Source organism: Gopherus flavomarginatus, chromosome 2 (genome assembly GCF_025201925.1).
Source record: "Gopherus flavomarginatus isolate rGopFla2 chromosome 2, rGopFla2.mat.asm, whole genome shotgun sequence".
In the NCBI taxonomy this organism is placed as follows: domain Eukaryota; kingdom Metazoa; phylum Chordata; order Testudines; family Testudinidae; genus Gopherus; species Gopherus flavomarginatus.
The window spans coordinates 98329545-98349748 of record NC_066618.1 but is presented as its reverse complement, the minus strand read 5'-3'; the positions used below and the strand labels follow the sequence as shown (position 1 = coordinate 98349748).

Sequence of the window (20204 nt, the reverse complement as noted above, 5' to 3'; positions counted from 1 at the left end):
GCAACACTAAGGAGGAACCTCCACAGCAGCTGTACAAGGCCTCTTCCTGCCACACCAGCGACAGTGAGGATGCGATTTCCACTCCGTCAAAAAGAGCAGGCCTTTCCACTGGTGCCCCTCCACAGTCTCAGGTTTGGGCCCCATGAACTCTAGGTAACAGCCAGATAAATAGAAAAATTGGCCTAGGCTTTTGCACCCATTTCCCCCTCCTTCCACACATGCAAACACACACACCTACGTTCTTGCTGACCTCCTAAGTTGCAGTCTACCTGTGAGAGGGGAAGGGGAAGAAGGTCATTGCAACAAGGACTAAAATTATTTCTCCTATTACGGTGCCCTGAAGACGGTGGGCCTATTGTGCACGCAGTATATAGGGCGAGCTCACGTAATGTGTTCCAAAGCCCACTCCCCTCCTCTGCTGCATAAGGCCTGGCCGTAGAGTGGGGGATGTTAGTGCAGGGCGTGTGCTTCAGCAGGACCATTAATGGCCCTGCTTCAGGTCGTAAAAGTTGGCTGTGTAACAGAATAATGGGGTGGGGTAAAAGAGTAACAGAATGTGGTGGGGTAGAGAGCCACAGGCTCCAGTCGGGGATGAGAAGGACTGAGGACAAAAGTAGAGTAGGAACTGAGCACAGGCCCAAGAAAGTTTGTCCCAGATCGGTACTGTGATTAAAGCACTTTCTCTTCTCGAGTTGGGGGGATGACCTGGCTTTAATAACTACATACCAATCCAGTTTGGCAAACAGTGGATGTAGGCCAAAGCAGAACAGCACACTTACATACCACTTGATCCTCAGCCACCCGTGTAGAGCTTTGCCTACTTGCTCTGATCACGGTGGGGAATTTTAGGGTTACACAGTTTTATTCCTTTGGTGCTAGAATCAAGGTCATTCATATTGGTAAACCGCAGTTAGGTCACCTCCACCCCCCACCCCCAGTCACCTGCAAAACTTGGAGACCCCAAGAGATGAAACAAAGCCAGTGCATCAGATGTCCCTGCTTATAATGAGACGTCAGGACCATTAACAATGAACATGCCTTATTGTGATTGTTTTTGTGCCTCATCTACAGTGGGCCCAAAACCTCTTTCCTTACAATCACGGAGACAGCTAAGGGGCTGAAATGGCTGGTCTGTGCAAAACAGGAGCATGAGTTTTTATGTAGTTTAAAGCAGATAGTGCCTGTGACAAGCTGTTCATTACTGGTTCCCTGATGATTCCTACATATGTCATTTGCCTCCCAGGTTTGTAGCTGCAGCAGGACAGCGCTGCGCTCGCTGGAACATGAAGGCCTGTTGCGGCTCAGTTGTGTGTGGTCATGGCAGGAAAGGTCCCAGGTCTAAAAAAAAGGCTGCGTGGTTGAAGCCTTTAAAGACAGATGGGGCTCTTTCCACCTCAGTGGGGTGACCACCCTGTGTGACCCTGGGGCTTTGCATTCTAAGCAGCAGCTGCTTTGAGCCCAACAATGAAGCCCTTCTAAGCTACTAAATAAGCCTGTTTTAGAAAGGGCAGGGAGGCTGCATATAGATGCCCTAGGTGTCCTTTGGCTAAAGAAACCCTGACAAGGCTCCACCCATTGGCGAGCAGAGGACAGGGAAGAGCTATAAAGAACTTGCTCCTGTTGTCATTCCCCCCCCCCCCCGCCCTTTCATTTGCACACACAGGCTTTTATTTATCTCTCTCCCCATTACCTGCGCTGGGGCCAAACATGATCACATCACCATTCTTAAAGATGCCTTTGTGCCCAATCAGCCAGTAGCTGTGAGATCTGGTAAGGCTCTAGCACAGGGGTCAGCAACCTCTGGCACGCAGCTTACTAGGGCAAGCACCCTGGCAGGCCAGGCTGGTTTCTTTACCTGCTGCATCCGCAGGTTCGGCTGATCGCTGCTCCCACTGGCTGCAGTTCGCTGCTCCAGGCCAATGGGGGGGGGGCGACGGGAAGCCGTGACCAGCAAGTCCCTTGGCCCGCACAGCTTCCTGCAGCCCCATGATTGGCCTGGAGCGGTGAACCGCGGCCATGGGAGCAGCGATCGGCCAAACCTGTGGATGCAGAAGGTAAACAAACTGCTCTGGTGCACCAGGCTGTGTACCATGGCGAGCTGCGTGGAAGAGGTTGCTGACCCCCTGCTCTAGCATTTTTTTTAAAAAAAAGGGCAGCCGGGGTGGGAGGAGAACTACTTTAAGCTGGGCTGTGCATGACCAACCAAAGGCGGGGGGACCGGGGGCAGGGGGGTTGGCGATGCAGTTAGGTACCTCTTCAGGCTTCAGCACTGCCTCTGTCACATCCATTAGTACCCACCTTGATGCACCTTCCCCCAAACCTGCTTGTCAAATTCTGTCCTGTGCAGCCTGGTTGCCTTTCAGCCAAGTTGGTGTCACACCCAACTCTCACATGTCCATCGCTATCTTTGCTGTCCTAAAGCCCTCTCCTTCCTGGCACTGACTCCCCCGATGAGTGCCAGTCTCTCTCCTACATGAGACAGGTACACCTTGGCTGTGTGCCCACCTACTCCCATAGCCCCGTTTGGGCCTTGTCAACCCCAGGCCTGCTATTCATGCTGTGGTGAAGGAAGCTGCCTTGTGCCATCAGTGTTGGCCAAATGTGATAAGCGCTTGGGACCTGCGCCACTTGTGCTTCACTTGGAGCAAGTGTGGTTCATTAGCTGAGCTGGCTGTGGGGTAGCATTGCACAGCTGGTGGGTTTCTCAGCTTGGGCTGAGCTACAGGGGCTATGACTGCACACCTACTGCCGAAAAATAGTGTGGCTGTGATAGCACAGGCTATGCTTAACTACAAGCCCATTCGCCTCGCTCGCCCTGATTGCTAGCTGTGCCTTCATGCTCACACTGCTATTTTTACATGCTAGCTCCACTATGTCTTCCCAAGCTGGGCAGCACCAAGGGCCTAACCTCTAGACCCACCCGGAGGGGGGTGGGGGGGTGGGCGGGGAGTGATGCCCATACCCAGTAATGTGCCTAGGCACCTGGCCCTGCTCCGGCCCCAGGCTCACCCCCGCCTAGACCTGCCCCCCTGCAAAAAGATGTGGGCAACAGCGCGTGGTGCAGGATGGACACAGTGGCACAGGCAGGCCAGAGGGACATGGAGCACATGGGCAGATGGACACCAACACGTGGTTAGGTGGGATGGGCAGAGCATGAACCCCGGCAGGGTTCCACCCTCTTCCTGGGGCGGGGGGAGGGAGGGCAGCCTGTGGGCCCCAGGCAGTCTTGTCTTCTGGTGCCTACAGAGGGGTACGAGCCGGTGCCATGCCCTAGTCCCACCCTGTACCCCAGCTTCAGGCTCCGCTATACTCTCCAATTCTGTTACCTCACCCATGTCCACCCTTCCCTTGGTCCTGCCCCTTCCCCCCAATGCCAGCCCTGGGCCTCTGCTCCTCCTCTCTCTCCCGCCACGCAAGTGCTGAGCTAACATGATCTGTCATTGCCCACCCACCCGACAGTCGGGGCCCAACCAAATTTCCACTCCTCCCAGCTCTAGTGTAGATGCACCATTGGTTGGATAGCTGAAGGCAGAGGCCTTACTTGAGTCCTGCAAAATGCCTGGTAGAAAAATGTAAGTTTGACAAATGTGTTTAGGCTGGGTATCTGAGTGGGGAAGGAGTGCCCCAGGTTTGCCTCATTGCTCAGACTTTGGAATCCTTGCTTTCCTTACGGAAGACTAGCGCCCTCTTCTTTTCAAGCTAAAGTTTAATTTCATCCTGCTATCGCTAGTTATTCCCTGATTGATTCCATGTTGTTATTGCTGTTTACACGCTTCAGCTGCTTGTTAGACTATCAACACATTTGGTCCCTCTTTCCCTTTTCCTACGTGTGATCACAGCTTTGCCAAGCTACACGTATGGGGGCACATTTTTCAAAGGTACTTAGGCTCCTAAAGATGCAAACGATCTGATGGGACTTTCAGAACTGCTAAGCCAGTTAACTGCTTAATTCCGACTGATTTCAATGACCTAATTAAGCAATTTTTGTAAATCCCACCCTGGGCCAGAGTTACAAGGGGATTTCAGTGCCTAACTGCCACTTCAGGCACAGAGGTCCCAAATTTAAATCCTCGGGCCTCCTCTTCCCATCAGCTGCTGCCTCACCGTACCTGTACATATCCTATGGTTCCTCCATTTTGCTTTTTGGGCATGAACCAAGATGCCTAAGTCCAGACGTGGGCCCACACCTCACGCCTAAGCTGAGCAGTGCTATGCCCAAATCCTCCTTGTGAATCTAGCCCTACGTGTCTATTCATAACATTTTTTTTCCTGGCATGCAGGAGGAGCTGCTGCCCCAGCATCAATGCACAGCTCATTTTTCAGCTAGAGGCCTATAACCAGAGCATACACATAATTGGTCAGCAGTACGCTTTTGCTGTCACACCTGCATTGAACTTTGATCATTTCAGTAACTCACAGGAGTCAGACATGGAAAAGGTCTTCCAGGCAACTGTAGGCTCATTTCTCAGACAGCACTAGCCCGTGCTTTCTCCAGTCGAGTGTTAAAGGTTCTGTGCCCAGCTGGAGTATTCAATACCTCTTCACACAGGAAACTAGTCTACAGCTGCTCACTCTTAGAGAGCTTTAACCAATATGCATCGTCTTAGGAAGAGGTTGGAGATAGAATCACAAACCTGCCTAAGTAGCTTGGCACAGCTGGGCCTCTATGTTCTTGCTTGTAGAGAACTGAGCATGTGTTCAGCTCTCTCTTAGTGATAAAGAACTCCTTTAAATGCATCCCTCTCTCATGCTACCTAATCACTTTTACTGCCCTTTTCTTCACTCTGTTGCTTAATTTTGCTTTAATAGACTGCAACTTAAATTGAACTTTCTAGTGGACCCATTCTAAGATAACAGTAGAAACCGCAGGGAGTAGAAGGACTAACTTTGTCCCCATCCTCCACACCACCATTCCCAAACCACACTGGGCAAAAGAAGCAATAAACACACCCAGATCAGTTTTATTTAGAATACATATGAAACATGACCCTATCAAAAGATACAGGGTTTCTTCCCCCACCCCTTTTTTCTTTTTAAAAAAACTAAAATAAAGGGAAACAAAACAAAAACCTAGAAACCAAAAGACGAGGAATATCAGAGGAAAAGCATGCAAACAATCTGCAAATAATTCCTAGATTTACCCACAGTGCTGCTCTGTTTTCCATTAAGTATCAAATGACTTCACTAGAACAGGAGTTTGACTTCATTGTAAAAGGTGGTTATAATCCACCAACATTAATAAAGGAAACAATTGGATCACAGAAAAACTTCACCAGAAGTTGAATGTCAATAGACAGCATAAGAGTCCACTGGAAAAGGGTTCTACCCAATGTTATCAGGAAAACATCAGTTCCCTTGGCCACATTTAATAATATAAAAGGGTTTAACAACACCTATTTGCTCACATCATAAGGCCTAGTCTGCTGAAGGAAAAAAAAACAACCCTTGATTAAGTTAAAAAAAGTAATACAGTGTATACAGAGCCATATTATGTGATCGTAGGCAGCTTTACAGTAGGGGGGAAACTAGTTTGGAAAACACATACAATTGTGCTATGCAGGTAATTGGGCCAATCGTGTAATACATATATCTGAAATGTTCACAGGGCCTGCATTGCATACCCACAAGTAGCTGCTGTATCCTTACCACCGGCCCCAGCCAGGAAGAATATTTTAACAGTAATATCCTCAGAACACCATACTATTGCTGCAACACTTTTGAAATGTATTTTTTCCTTCAGTGTTTCTCAATACAGTGGAATTAGGTGAAAGCCTCTGGCCTGTGTTGTACACGTCAGACTAGCTTATCTAATGAGCCTTCCTGGCTTTAGATCTATTAAGTCCATGAGTAACACTGCAATAGGAGAGTTCGCTAAGTGCAAGAGTCTCCTCTCAGGTCTGCACTGCAGGTTTCCCCTCCAATATTCCGTGTAGGCACATAAGTCTGTATGGAAAAACGATATGGGCAACTAAGAGATCTCAGTAGTCAGTGGTTAGGCAATCCTGCAAACATTTATGTGCAATCTTAATTTTCAGCCCCCGAGTACTCACACTGAAGCCTCCTTGCTTAAAGTGAAGCACATATGTGTTTACAGGATCTGGCACCTCGGGTGCTAGCAAGAGACGTGCAATGATAAAGAGATTACAGTAAATTTAGATTCAGGTAGGTTAACTTAGTCAAGATCAGTTGGGTGGAGTTGAGAGGAATTTTGCCTTTCATGTCTAGGACGCACTAGGACACTCAAAAATATCACACAGAAGGTTTAACGAAGTTTGGTTTGTTATTTAAAGCCAACTCCCTTTTAAGTTTGCGAAAAAGAACAACAGAAAATATTAGAATTTGATTGGTTTTTAATCGGCAAAGTAGGCTGTAGGGATAAGCAAGAGATCAGGTCAAACTTCATGTTGGAATATAGCACTAAACCCAGCACTACAGAAAGGAATGCGCTTTGCCATGTATTGTGAAATCTAACAGTCTCCGTAAATATGAGTGTCTCTTTTTACCCTAAAAAGATAAATAGATATGAATGTCACATTCAACACTTCTAAAACACAATATGGTCGGATACAATCTGATTTAACTTCCTATGAACTTTACTATAAGTGCAAGTAGAAAAACAGGGCCTGATTCTAATCTCATACCAGTGGAACTGAGTGGACTTTACTGGAGTTCCTCTTGGTTTGTAACAGTGTACGTAGGCTTAGAAACATACTCTTTGGATTTACTTATTTGATCATTTAATTCACAGCAAATGGGGGAGGGGAGTGGGAATCTACCCCACACTGATGCACACTAACAACTCCTTAATGCCCTTTGACCTACTCCTATTCCAAAGCCAGGTAGATCAAAGCGTACTAAGGAACTGTTATTGCACATCAGCAGGGTCCACGTGGACAGTTTTGACGCAGCAGGCTAACACAGGATAGATTCACGCCTCAGTTTGCCGCAAACTAAATGTTCGTGTAGACAAGCCCTTTTAAAGACTGTATTTAGAAAATGCAAAAACAGCCCAGCCTTACAGGTTAGTATTTTTAAACTGATGTCATCTTTATCCCTTCATTTATTTCTTCTTGAAAGCAAGACTATTAGTTACATGCCGAGATGAAATCCAGTGCAAAGGCTTACAGAAATGCTACCACTGCTCCTGGCACGAATCCTCTGCTTATATTTTATTTGCTAAACAAGTTTAATCCTTGCGTTTGGGCCAAATCTTGATCCAGTTGAAATCAATGGCAAATCTCCCATTGACTCCAGTGGAACTGGGATTTGGCCCCTTAAGGCTGCTTGCAAATGATCCACTGGAGTCTATGAAATGTGTTTCTGTGACCCTAAGGATTCTAGCTGAAGTCCCAGGCTGGGTTTTGGTGAATGTAACACAATTCAAATGAATGCAATTTCAGTGTATTTATATCAGGCCAGTTCCTCCCAGAGTGTGTCAGGGTTGTACTGGAGTGGGCGCAGAAAGAGTTTTCTCCTAGACGTCACACAAGTGGCGATTTTCAATAGTAATTGCACCTGAGTTATGATTACTGGATTTGATCCTTTGAAGGGTAGTTCCACTCGGAAAAGGGACTAAAAAGAGGACAGGGCGTTCCCGGGTTTATTGGTGCTCGGTATGGTCTGTACTGAAGGTGCGCAGTATAAAAGCAAAAAGACGTTGGTCTCTGATTGTTAGCCCTGCAAACTCAGCCTGGGCTCTGAGAACCAAATTCTCACAAATCATCACCAGTGATAAAGGCTCTGCAGGCTAAATAAGGCCCTCAACCACATCTCCGCAATGCAGATGTCTTGGGAGTATGCATTCAGTTACACATGGGCACCCTCAGGCATCCAGTGGGATGGCACCGGTGTAACTAATTGGAAGTTAATAAACATTTCTATAGGTTTTGTGCCAGGAGCTCATAGTTGAGGTGATTCTTCAGTTCAAACAGCAATAAAAAACACCACACTTTAATTGGAAACAATCAAAATAAGTGGGAAAATGTCTGCAAAAACAACCATTCATTAACACATCAGGAGAAAAGGTTTTGTTTGTTTGAAGATGTTGGGTAGTAGCCACTGCCACTCAAAGAACCTCCCAGGAGTATGAGGCAAATACAACTGGGAACATTTTCAGCATGATGCACAGAGACTCGTCTGCAAGTGGCATTGCATGGCCAAAGTGTCCATGCATTAGGCTCAGAAGCAACCCTTAAACATATATCCCAGTAAGTTATTGCACTTAGAGCATCATTAAGAGAAGATTTTCAAATCTCTTGCTTGGAGAAGACAAAACCCTTTGTGCTCTCTCTGTGACTATAAGACCATAACCAAACCCAGTGAGCTAGCACGTTGTATGGAACAAGGACCCAATCATCACCCAGTGAAGTCAATGACAAAACTCCCAGTGACTTCAAAGGGAGCAAGATTGGGACCCAAGGCCCAGATGGAAGTTCAGTGCCCAAATACCTTGAGGATCTGGGCCTAAGTTCCCATTTTTTCCATTTTAATTTTAGGGCAGAAAATTCTTCTGTGTATTGAAATATTTCGAAGTAGTTTCTCTACAAGTGTAGATGTGTAGCTGTTAGCTGATAACATTTTCCCTGCCACACACAGGTCATCAACTATATTTTACAATCTTATCCTTGGCAGCAACAACAACAACAACAAAAAAAGCCCTCCAGAAAGTGTCAGAAGAAGAAGAGGAGCCAGGCTTAAAGTGGCAAGTTCAGAGTCCAGGTGCAGGTGAAGACCTTGCAGACCTGCTCATTCACAATTTCTTGGACCCACACCTTTTATAGAAGTGAAGTTCTCAAGTGGGACTCGTTCCAAACAGAACCCACTGCCATGACTCGACTTCCTCGCTCGATGGATTCCATAACATCCTGTCCCCCTTCTTTGTCTCAGAACAGAGCTTTCCTAGAAAACCACAGGCCATGAGGTTGGTGGTCACACTTCTCATAAATATCTTGCCCTGACTCTTTCCTCCAACTCACGCCTTCTCTCCTTTCTACTCTAGTAAAACACCACATTTGTCTACTGGGTTTTAGGAGAGTGTGCATCACTTTGTGGTTGCATAAAGCTGCTACCGTATTTTGCCACAATGCGTTAATATACACCTTTGAAACAATAAATAAAGGGAAAACATACTGGATTTAAATATAGGTTTCCATTAAAAGCATTTAAAAGACCTTGCTTTAGTTTTGAATACATCAAAATGAAAATTTACCCCCTACTACAAAAAAAAAATCATCCCTTGCAAGTAATGTTAATGGGGAGTGTGTGTAGGGAGAGTTAGAGAACTAGCAAGTGTTGAGAAAGACAGAGGCCCTCTACCCCAGTCACTTTGCAATGGCACCTGCTTCTCACAGAGTCAAGTAACAGAGCTGCAGAGTTGTTATGTGGAGGATTTCACCACCTGCTCATATGGAGGTGGTGGTGCGTTGCAGTAAGAGGGCGGAGGTGGGTACGCTGGATTTCCTTGTGGGGAGTTGGGCTGGACATGGAAAGCCATAGCCATGGGGTTCATCACAGGTCCTCCCGGATCTGTGTAGTATGGCATCCCTGGTTGCTGTGATCCTAAAAGAAATGGAGAGAAAATACATTAATTTACAACGCAATGGTAAATTTATAACAAACAGACAGGCTAGTATCATGCTGCTCCAATGCTAGGGAAAGCACAGATGTGCTCTTCTCTAAAGGCAAATGATACATAGTAGGTTTTAACTGGAGTATGTGACACATGGCAAAGACAATGCACACAAGTTGTTTCCATCTGATGGCTGCCCAGTCACATGAGGTTGGTGGTCTCAGTCCAGTGGGCAGCTGTTGACACCATAACAAAATCATCATCACGCTTACTGGCACCCTGGCTGGGAGTCTCAGAAGACAACTGAAGGACTGAATGGACCCAGAGATGGAACTACCTTTCACCCCCTAAAGGTGCTTCCTCCAGATCATGAGCACTGGAGATGCTTGCCCTGTCACTACTTCTTCTGTGGATAGAAGAGTTCAGTTTCCAGGGCCGTTGAACCTGCACCAGTTAGGAGCACTAAATTCACTTTGTAGAGAAAATACACGACAGGATCTCAACCTACACTCACAGCCTTTAACCGACATGCATGTATTCTATATCAAGTTGCCTGCAGATACTGTTTGAATACAGTAAGGACATATCCCCAAGGATAAATCCCCAAGATCCCTAAGAAAAATTAGATGGAAACCCTAGAACACGTATCAACGTACTTAGCTGTGTCAGCTAAGAAACAACATTCAGAGCAGCAAACATTAAGGGCCCAGTTAATACCAACATGCTTGCCAATAAGACTGTTCTGTAGTTCTTCACTAACTTAATGGCAACATCTTTGACATTAGCAATAAGCGTAGGCCAGAGAGAACTGAGAACAAACATGGTTACTCTACGCACCAAGGAAACTTTGATGCCATTGACATTCTGTCAGTTCATTTAGGCACAAAACTTCAACTAGCTCAAAGGGAAAAAATGTAAACACATAACCAAAGTCATATCAAAGAACACATTAATAAATCACTACATCTAATGACAAAGGAAAGTAAGTCACTAAAAGCAGCATTTTTAATATGATGAAAAAGAATCATTAGTCAAACACCAAATATGCCTGGGAAGTATGATGATTAGTATTGTATCAGTATTATATTACAGTAGTGTCTACAGGTCCCAGCTGAGATCAGGGGCCCACTGTGTTAGGTGCTGTAAAAAGACTGGGTAACACACAGTCCCATAGGTGCTGGAACTAAGGGTGTGGGGGGAGCTGCCGCACCCCCTGGCTGCAAGTGGTTTCCATCATATGCAGGGTTTACAGTTTGGTTCAATGGTTCTCAGCACCCCCTACTGTACACATTGTTCCAGCACCCCTGAACAGTCCATGTCTCAAAGGCCTGGTCTACACTGGAGGGGGTGGGGGGATCAATCTAAGATACACAACTTCAGCTACGAGATCCGGCAGGTAGTGTAGACATACCCAAAGTGTTTAAATCTAAACAGACGATGGCTTGGAGGTGGAAGGCAGAGGCACAGAGACATGAAGTGAGCTGTCTGAGCTCACACAGCAAGCCAGTGGCAGAGGCAGGAACAGAACCTAGGGCTTCTGTGTCCCAGTCCAGTTCCCCACCCACAATGCCTCTCCATTCCAGTAATTAGAACTGGTCGGAAAAATTCCAATGACACATTTTTTCCGTTGAAATTTAAAGATTCAGTAAAATCAAAACACTTTGCAGAGCTGGTTCAATTTCACCAAAGTCCGGCAGGTATCCAAATAGGTTTCCCACAGGTGTGTCCACCTGGTTCTGCAGCAGTCCACATGTCTCATGGCTGAGGAACCCCAGGGCTTCCAGGGTCCGTGGCTTCCAGGCAGTCTGCCAGACAGACATGTATCCATGTACATGTACCTTTGTCTCCTTGTTCTTTGTACTCCCCACTGATCTGTCCATATCCATCTTGTTGCATACTTAGAATGTAAACATGTTAGGACAGGGACTGTCTTTTTGTTATGTTTGTACAGTGCCTAGCACAATGGGGTACTGAGCTCCTCGGCACTACGGTAACAAACAACAACAAACACAGGATGGAGAGCTGGGGGGTTGTGAGTTTTCTAGGTGGCAAATGGGAAGATGGGATTAGATAGAATGCTTGCCTAGAATCAGTACTAAGGCTAGATCCATCTTTCCATTTACTTCACTGCCACAAGCCTTTCCTCCCTCTCACCCCCACCAACCGGCACAATGCGCTCTAGCAAACCTTAATTCCTAATTCATTGTTTCCCAAACTTGGGCTGCCGCTTGTTCAGGGAAAGCCCCTGGCGGGTCAGGCTGGTTTGTTTACCTGCCGCGTCCGCAGGTCCAGCCGATCGTGGCTCCCACTGACCTTGTTTCACTGAAGGCCAATGGGAGCTGCTGGTAGTGGAGCAGGCTGAGGGACATACTGGCTGCCGCTTCTAGCAGCTCCCATTGGCCTGGAGCAGCGAACCGCAGCCAGTGGGGACCATGACTGGCCAAACCTGCGGACGGGGCAGGTAAACACACCGGCCCGGCCCGCCAGGGGCTTTCCCTGAACAAGCAGCATCCCAACTTTGGGAAACACTGCCCTAAGGGAATAAGCTAGATTCCTGGTGATAGCTACCTGAAAATTAGCAAGTTTAACCAAAGGTGATATTACAGCCAAATCTGAGTAAGAAAACCTCTTTAAGATGGAGCCTCCTTACAGTGGTGCAAGAATTCACACTGCAACAGATAACAGGCATTTTACAGCTATAATAATCAAACTTCCTTCTGTCTGGATCTGTGCAGCATGACAAAAACAGCAAGGGCCACTTTTTCAAAGAAGGGACCACTGGATGTACCTACCTATCAGCTGAGCCTGCCAAATGCTGTATGAACACGTCAATTGGCATTTGTACATGCCAGGGTGGGGTTCTATAGGAGAATACACACACTGTTCCAGGTGCATCTGTGATTCTTCCTTGAGCAGACTGGCCCCATGAGATCTAAGCCATTACACTTAGAAAAGCTGAACAGCCTATACCTGCTGCTGCTGGTTAACTATCTCCTCTCAGAGCCTGATCCAACTCCCATTTGTGTTTTGTAAATTGCTCTTGGTGCCCTGGGGTTTTGGTACTTATTTGCCGACACTGATTTTTTGCCCCTGTCAGGTATGCTGCAATTACAAAGAAATAGCTTTGGGAGCTTGCTTTTCTTATTACTTTATTTTTAACCAAGATCTTTTTCTAAAATCTTCCAAGATACAAAAAAATGCACCTGGTATTTTACAATGTACTGAATGGTATTGCCTCTTGGATTGCATCTCAAGCTCACAACCCCGCTTTAAGACAGACAAGTGTGAGGCCCAATCCAGCTCCAACTGAAGGCAATACAAGTCTAGCTAATATTATGGGACAGGTTTTCTTAGCACAGAGTAAGATTAAGAAATGTCGAATTCATCACATGCCAATAATGAAATCTGGGCCCAGAACAACAGGAAATATATGCTCAAATGAAAAACTATGTGGTACCCAGAGAATCAGAGACATTATACTCCCATTAAGAATGATGGGAGATAGATTTCAAACTCTAGATATCATAATGATCATAAGAGGATAAGAATGGCCATACTGGGTCAGAGCAATGGTCCATCTAGCCCAGTATCATGTCTCTGATAGTGACCAATGCCAGAAGTTTCAGAGAGAAAGAACAAAACAGGGCAATTTGAGTGATCCATCCCCTGTCGTCCAGTCCCAGCTTCTGACAGCTGGAGTTTTAGGGACACATGGAACATGCAGTTACATCCCTGACCATGTTGGCTAATTAATAGTCATTGATGGTTCTATCCTCCACGAACTTATCTAATTCTTTTTTTAACCCAGTTATACTTTTAGCCTTCACAAAATTCCCTGTAATGAGTTCCATAGGTTGACTGTCCATTGTGTGAAGAAGAATTTCCTTATGTTTGTTTTAAACTAGCTGCCTATTCATTTCATTGGGTGGTCCCTGGTTCTTGTGTTATCGGAAGGAGTAAACAGCACTTCCCTATTCACTTTCTCCATCCCATTCATGATTTTACAGACCTCTATCATAAACCCCTTTAATCCTCTCTTTTCTAAGCTGAACAGTCCCAGTCTTTTTAATCTCTCCTCATACGGAAGCTGTTCCATATCCCAGTCATTTTTGTTGCCATTCTCTGCACCTTTTCCAAGTCTAATATTTTTTGGTTTTGAGATAGGATGACCAGAACTGCATGCAGTATTCACGGTGTGGGCCTACCATGAATTTATACAGTGGCATTATGATATTTTTTGTTTTATTATCTATCCCTTTCCTAACGGCTCCAAGAATTCCAGTACATTTTTTGACTGCTGCTGCACATTGAGCAGATGTTTTCAGGGAACTATCCATGAGGACTCCAAAATTTCTGATCAATAAAAATCTATTGAATATGGTTTCAGCAATTAAAAAGTTATGCCCTCTAGGAACTTTGCAGGGCTTGTCTGTGGGAATATATCAAGTTCTTTCCTCCTTTCCCTCTTTTTTCATGGCAAAGCTGAGTTAACAGAATAAAGTGGTCAAGGAGCAGCAGTTTCTCCTTGGTGCCTTGCTTCCGACTTCGTCTGTAAGGAAAGCAGCCCCCATGGATTTTACATTTGATCACCAATTTCCATGGCTCAGTGGCCTGGGGATTCAATATGACAACAGGATGGAACCCAGAGACACACTACTAGTGTTACACACTACTTAATGCTTTTTCAGACTGAGTTTTTATTCCCTTAGTCTCAAAGAGAGATGGGCCTAAGCCATAAGGTGCCGATCCAAACATCCATGGAGCTTGGGGTGTCTGGATCTTGTGTTTGCTTTGGCCCATTCAGGGGTTAAGGTTAGGGGAAGCAGGTCGGGAGCATAACTCCTCCTTCTCTGCAAACAGATAGGAGCGCTTCTTCTCCACCCTGCCTTGGGTAAGGAGCACTTCCCAGACAGCTTCCCCTCTTCCTTTGCTTGGCAATGAGAGAGCTCCTGCCCCTGTTTCCATCCAATGTAACCACTTTCCCATGATAGAAATGGAGTCAAGCCATGGAGATTGGACTGGGAACTGGATCCAAACCCAAGCTTCCCTAAAGTGCAGGGGTGTTTGGGCCTATGTCTGTGATTACAGCAGTGTTATTTTTCTTAAGCATTTTGCCACAAAGAAGGTGCTTGCACATTTCAGCATTTTTCCTCACTTTTCCTTCCACAAAGGGAACTCGGGCGAGGAGTGGGGGAACTCCTTGCATTCTGCAATTATTATTGTTAAAATGTCTTGCACAACTACATCATAGTAATCAGTTTAATTTCCACACTGGTATTCAGATCAGCGACACTTTCAATAAACCCAAAAGCAAAATAAGGGCTGGATCCTGACCTTCTTGCAGGGTCAAATCCCAGGTGTTTACGTTTATTGCCTAGTATATCAGAACTATTCAAGCTCATTAGACCTTCAAAAATGGGGTGCTAGGCAGCCACAAATCCATTGAATCATAGAACATCAGGGTTGGAAGGGACCTCAGAAGATCATCTGGTCCAACCCCCTGTTCAAAGCAGGACCAATCCCCAGACAGACTTTTGCCCTAGATCCCTAAATGGCCCCCTTAAGGATTGAACTCACAACCCTGGGTTTAGCAGGCCAATACTCAAGCCACTGAGCTACCCTTCCACCCCTCCCAATGTGAGTCATAGGTGCTCAGTACCTCGCAGGCCCTAAGTGTGCTTTATTTTAAAGGACAGGCATGGTCGGAAATGCAGAAGAATTCAGAGTCACTGGGACTGAGACTCATATGAGAGAGACTGAGAAAGCACTTACAAATTAAGTGCCTAATCTAAAGCTCACCAAAGCCAATGGGAAAGACTCCCATTGACTTCAATGGGCTTTAGATCAGATCTTAAGACTTTTTAAAAAAAAAATTAAAATCATGTGGCATAACTAGGACATTAAAAGACTTAACTAGACAGTTATTTTCTATTTCCACATGACTTCTGCCATGTGTAGCTCATTAAGAACAATTAAATATATTTGCCTATCCAGCCATGTGATGCTCCCTATTTATATTTAACCACTGGTTTACTTCCAAGACTTATAATATTTTATTTTTTCCTTCCATCTCAGGAAAGAACTACCTAAACTATCTCATTACGCAAATGCGTGATTGGTAAGCAAAGAATAAGTGTGTGTGTTTCTCACGTTGAATGGAATGTCCTATGCATTTAATATGTTTAACAAATGAAAGAATGAAATACCTTAAAGGGGAAAAATAAAAATAAAAGGGAGTGTCTGGGATCCTGAAGTAAGGGTATCCTTTTATATGATGCAGTTAGATCTCTGACTGAAAGACAATATGCATGCATATGCATAAGGATGCAGATAACACTGAGCAGGGGTATTTCCAGAGCTTATGCAGTGTATCTGGGTGCAATAGGATATGGGAGAGATTGGAAAGTCTGAACCTAAGATCTCTGTGTGACCTGCAGTTTGTGATTACATTACTGGTTGGAACATTTTCGACTAATCTTTTTCCATTGAAATATGCTGCTTCATTGAAGCTGAAATGTTTTGCGAAGACGTATACACTTTGACCAAATTTTCATCAGGAAAGTTTCTGAGGTTCAGGGTGGACTCTCCAGTCACTTTCAGAGAAATGAAACCCTGACCTTTCCAATGGGAAAACAGATGTTTTGACACAATATCTGTTTTGTGAAAATGTTGGAAACGTTTTGGTTTCATTCCAATGCAGAACAAAAACAAAATTTTGAAACCTGGAAAGCGGACAAGAAATGGAATAATCATCCTGCAGCCAGCTCTATCTGTGAGGCAATGTACTCCAAGTTGGGAGCATAGGGATGTCTTAAGAGTTTGTGTACACTGCAGCTAGGGGTGTGATTTGCAGCTCGCATTCACATACCTATGCTAGCTGTACTCTAGCTAGCTTGCTAAAAATAGCAGTGAAGATGTACCGGTCTGGGCTTCAGCATGGGGTGCACAAGTCTGTCTGACCTTCCTGAGTACAGACTCGCTTGTGCAGCTGATGCGAAGCCCACACCACCACATCCTCACTGCTATTTTGAGCTAGCTAAAGTGCAACTAGCACAGGTATGTCTGCAGCTAGAGAAGGTCTCATAACTGGAAGGGACAGGATTCAAGAAGTCCCACAGAGCATACATGCCCTCTGAAGGGCTCTCTTGGTGGGACTGTTTAGGGGACAGGGTAGGAGTAGGCTGGGGGGAATGGAGGGATCAGCTGATCCTTCAGACTTCCTCAAAATCATTGTTTGACAGTTGAAGAATGCTCAGACTGATAAGGAAGAAGTAGTGTTTTCCCACTTCTAAAGCAGTATTCCATAACACAAAGGGCACAGCAAAAATGGAAAAGCCACAGTTAGGTAGGATCACAGAAGGAAAATGTTTGGTTGTCTCATTCTAGCAAAGGTATTTTCAAGTATATTGTATCAACTATGGGAAACTGTTCCTTATTATTCATATAAAAGAGGAACATCATTGCTAATGTGGCATTGCAACATACGCAGAGCAACAGGCAATGTGATTAACTGTTTTCCTATTCTGTTTGCATTCATGGACATAAGTTATAAAACCAGTGGGGGAAGAACCCTCTAGAAGGGATTAGTAAAAGAAATGCAAAAATTCTTTTGAAAGAGAATTGTGAGCACTGTGATTGCCCTTCTGTTCATTCCTCTGAAGCACCTGGCAGCCACTATCGGAAGACAGAATACTGGGCTAGATGGACCATTGGTCTGACCCATTCTTATCGCCTACTGGATCTCAATAGTATTGGGTGTACATTCACAAATGGTGCCACATACTCGAAGCAGAATTTGAACCCCCATCACCTGTGGTGAATTAAACTAGTGCAACAGCTACTCCTAGCTAAAAATCACATGGTTTTTAAACATTTCCTGTGCACACAGAAGAAATTAGGCTAGCATATAAGTAGTCTCTGACCTGCTGCAGTGTTGGCTGGTTGTCTGGTGTAGGATACATTAAAAGTAGGTTCTTCTACGAGCGGAGGAGGGTACATCCGCCTTCGGATGAAGAAACCAGCTCCGCAGCAGAACAGAACGCCCATCATGAGAAGAAACCTGAGCAAAAGAAGGAGGAAAAGTCAAACTTGGAGATGGCATCCATCTAAAGTGCAGGGCCTCAGGAAGCTGGGGTTATTCAAAAATTCATAGATAAAAGAAACCAAGATCATTACCCTCTAACCATCAGCCCCCATATGCTGTTATCAGGATTTTCTGAAAATATTATTCCTTGAAAGCAGGACTGCACAAGTTGAGATACATGTGTATGCCAGCACGTAGTTGAAATTTCTACAGTGACTGAGGAGATTTTGTTCTTAGGAGTATTTTTGTTCATATAGTGGGTTTCCAGTCTATTTTCTCTCATTAGCTTACAGGAACAATAGTGATTAGGCCAGCAGCGCTGGGAGACTACTGTCTTCTTCCCCCAACTCTGGGGTTATGGGCTCATCTGTCCCCTCCTGACACCTCTTTACCTCACCAAGATTTGCTTGGATCAAAATTCCAAATAATATTGATGGAAATAAATGACTTAGGTCCACATGCCCCTTCTTTGGAACAAGGTGTACCAGAGGGGATTTCTTTGGAGCATAGCCATGCCATTCCTTAAACTGACCAGAGGGGTCATTGTTGAACAACACAAATGCTCCTCTTTCAGCCCAGATGCTAAGTAGGTTTGCTTTGCAGGGATCCCTTCTGGCTGACGGAGAGAAGGGTTGAAGGTACAAAAGTTGCGTGGAAGCATAGACCACTGGATGACATGGGCCAAATTCTAAACTGATGTAAAGGACAGCAGAATTTGGTCCCACATCACCAAGCCAACATTCATAAATTCCCTTTGGCTCTGTTATCCGAAAGTGTTTATCCTGAACATACTGGCTGAGATTTGCAAAGCTGCCTTGGGGACTCAGATGCAGACATCATATTCATTTAAATGCAAACAATGCATCTAAATCTCCTATGCAGCTTTGAAAATCTCAGCCTATATATTTTAAATGTTAACTATATAAAATACCCAGGCAGGAAATGTGGTGGTTTATCGGGCTCTCTTAAAATGAGGCAAGTATAGGATCCGTGTTCAGAAAAAAAAGAAGTCCTAACCTACCAAAAATACCAGAGTCGCTGGATAGAGAGGGCTCTTACGCAGCATCTTGACCCACAGCAATCTTCATAGGAGCGACATCTACATAGGAATAAAGAGAAAAGGTCATTTTGGGAGTGTTTGTCACTTAAAGTAAAAATGCATCATATCAAAATCTAGTGCCAAGGGGGGAATATAAACTGAACAGTAAAATCTCTATCAAATCCAGTTATTGTGAACTGACAGTACAGCATCTAAACACAGAGACAGAGGAGTCAACGACTCAGATGTAATTAGATTCACGGCCAGGGCATCATTTATGACTGCACAAATCTGGAAGGAAAAATGTTACATTGTTGCCATGGTGGCACAAAGCACAGCTGGGGTTCTCTCAAAGCAGTGAGTGGTTCTCCACCTATAAATACCACTGTGGGCTGCATCAGCAGCTCTCTGTGTGTTACATGGGCTGCATCCACACAACACATATACTACCTGTATGGCCCTGAGGATGTCACATTGGCTGCAGCTGCAAGAAGCCCGCAGATTGTGAACCACTGCTCTAGAGAGTGGAAACGCTGCTAATTTGGGGCTATAAAGAACATTATCATCACCACAGATAGTAACAGAGGGCCTGATTGTCCTCTCAACTGATACTGGGCTTACACCACTGATGTCCCTGGAGTTTCTCCTGACTTACACCAGTGTAAAAATCAGACCCATGGCATCAGTGTCACTTTAATACAAAGTTACACACACACACACACACACACACACACACACATTCTGTGAATAGTAATCCGTATCTGACTCCTACAGCCATACCTAGGCAATAGTCCAATTGACTAGAGTAACTACTTGCTAAGGACTGGAGTATTCAATTACTGGTTCATATGTTCAGACCTGTTGTACAGGGTTTTTTTGCCACTCATAAGTATTGCTGCACATTATTCAAACAGCCTTCTTCTATGCCCCCCTTTTAAGCCTCCTAAAATGACTTGTTGGAGCATTTAATTTTATACAGTGGAGCTTGTTGAAGACCAGTGGTTTTCAACCTGTGGTCTTCAGACCCCTGGGGGTCCGCAGACTATGCCTAAAGGGTCCATGAAAGGTTGTCATTACCATAGAATAGCGGTTTTCAACCTGTGGTCTGCAGACTCTAAGATTTCCAAAAGGGGTCAGCACCTCCATTTGAAATTTTTTAGGGGTCAGCAAATGAAAAAAGGTTGAAAACCACTGTTGTAGAGGAAAGCAGCATTGCTGCATTTCATTCCAGCACGGGAACAATGCAGACACTGAATGTCAAGCAGGCTGGATTTTGTTCATTGGCAACAGACCAGAAGTACAAGATCACAGCAGTAAGATCACTGATCCTTTGCAAACTGGCAGACTAAACCTCCTTGTATTATTACCATATCTTCAAATTAAAAAAAACTTGTAATATTATTTTGGCTTCTTAGAGTGCAAAGCTGTTTGGAGAAAAATAGGGGAGAAAAAATCCCCAAACCTACAGAGTTCATTCCATGCAGCTTTTTCTCCAATGAAACTTGAAAGAAAAA

The 20204-nt window shown here is 44.9% G+C and overlaps 1 protein-coding gene across 9 annotated transcripts in view; it reads right to left on the bottom strand.

Moving 5' to 3' along the window:
- Positions 1-6332: 6332 nt before the first annotated feature.
- VOPP1 (VOPP1 WW domain binding protein) overlaps positions 6333-20204 on the bottom strand; it is a 194294-nt gene continuing 180422 nt past the window's right edge. For all 9 annotated transcript variants that reach the window (XM_050937829.1, XM_050937834.1, XM_050937830.1 and 6 more), the window contains 3 exons: positions 18673-18750; positions 17491-17627; positions 6333-9558 (listed from right to left, as the gene is read on the bottom strand). In XM_050937829.1, the coding sequence (XP_050793786.1) occupies positions 9377-9558; positions 17491-17627; positions 18673-18750 (397 nt within the window). In that variant the 3' untranslated portion in view covers positions 6333-9376. The remainder of the gene's footprint in view (positions 9559-17490; positions 17628-18672; positions 18751-20204) is intronic.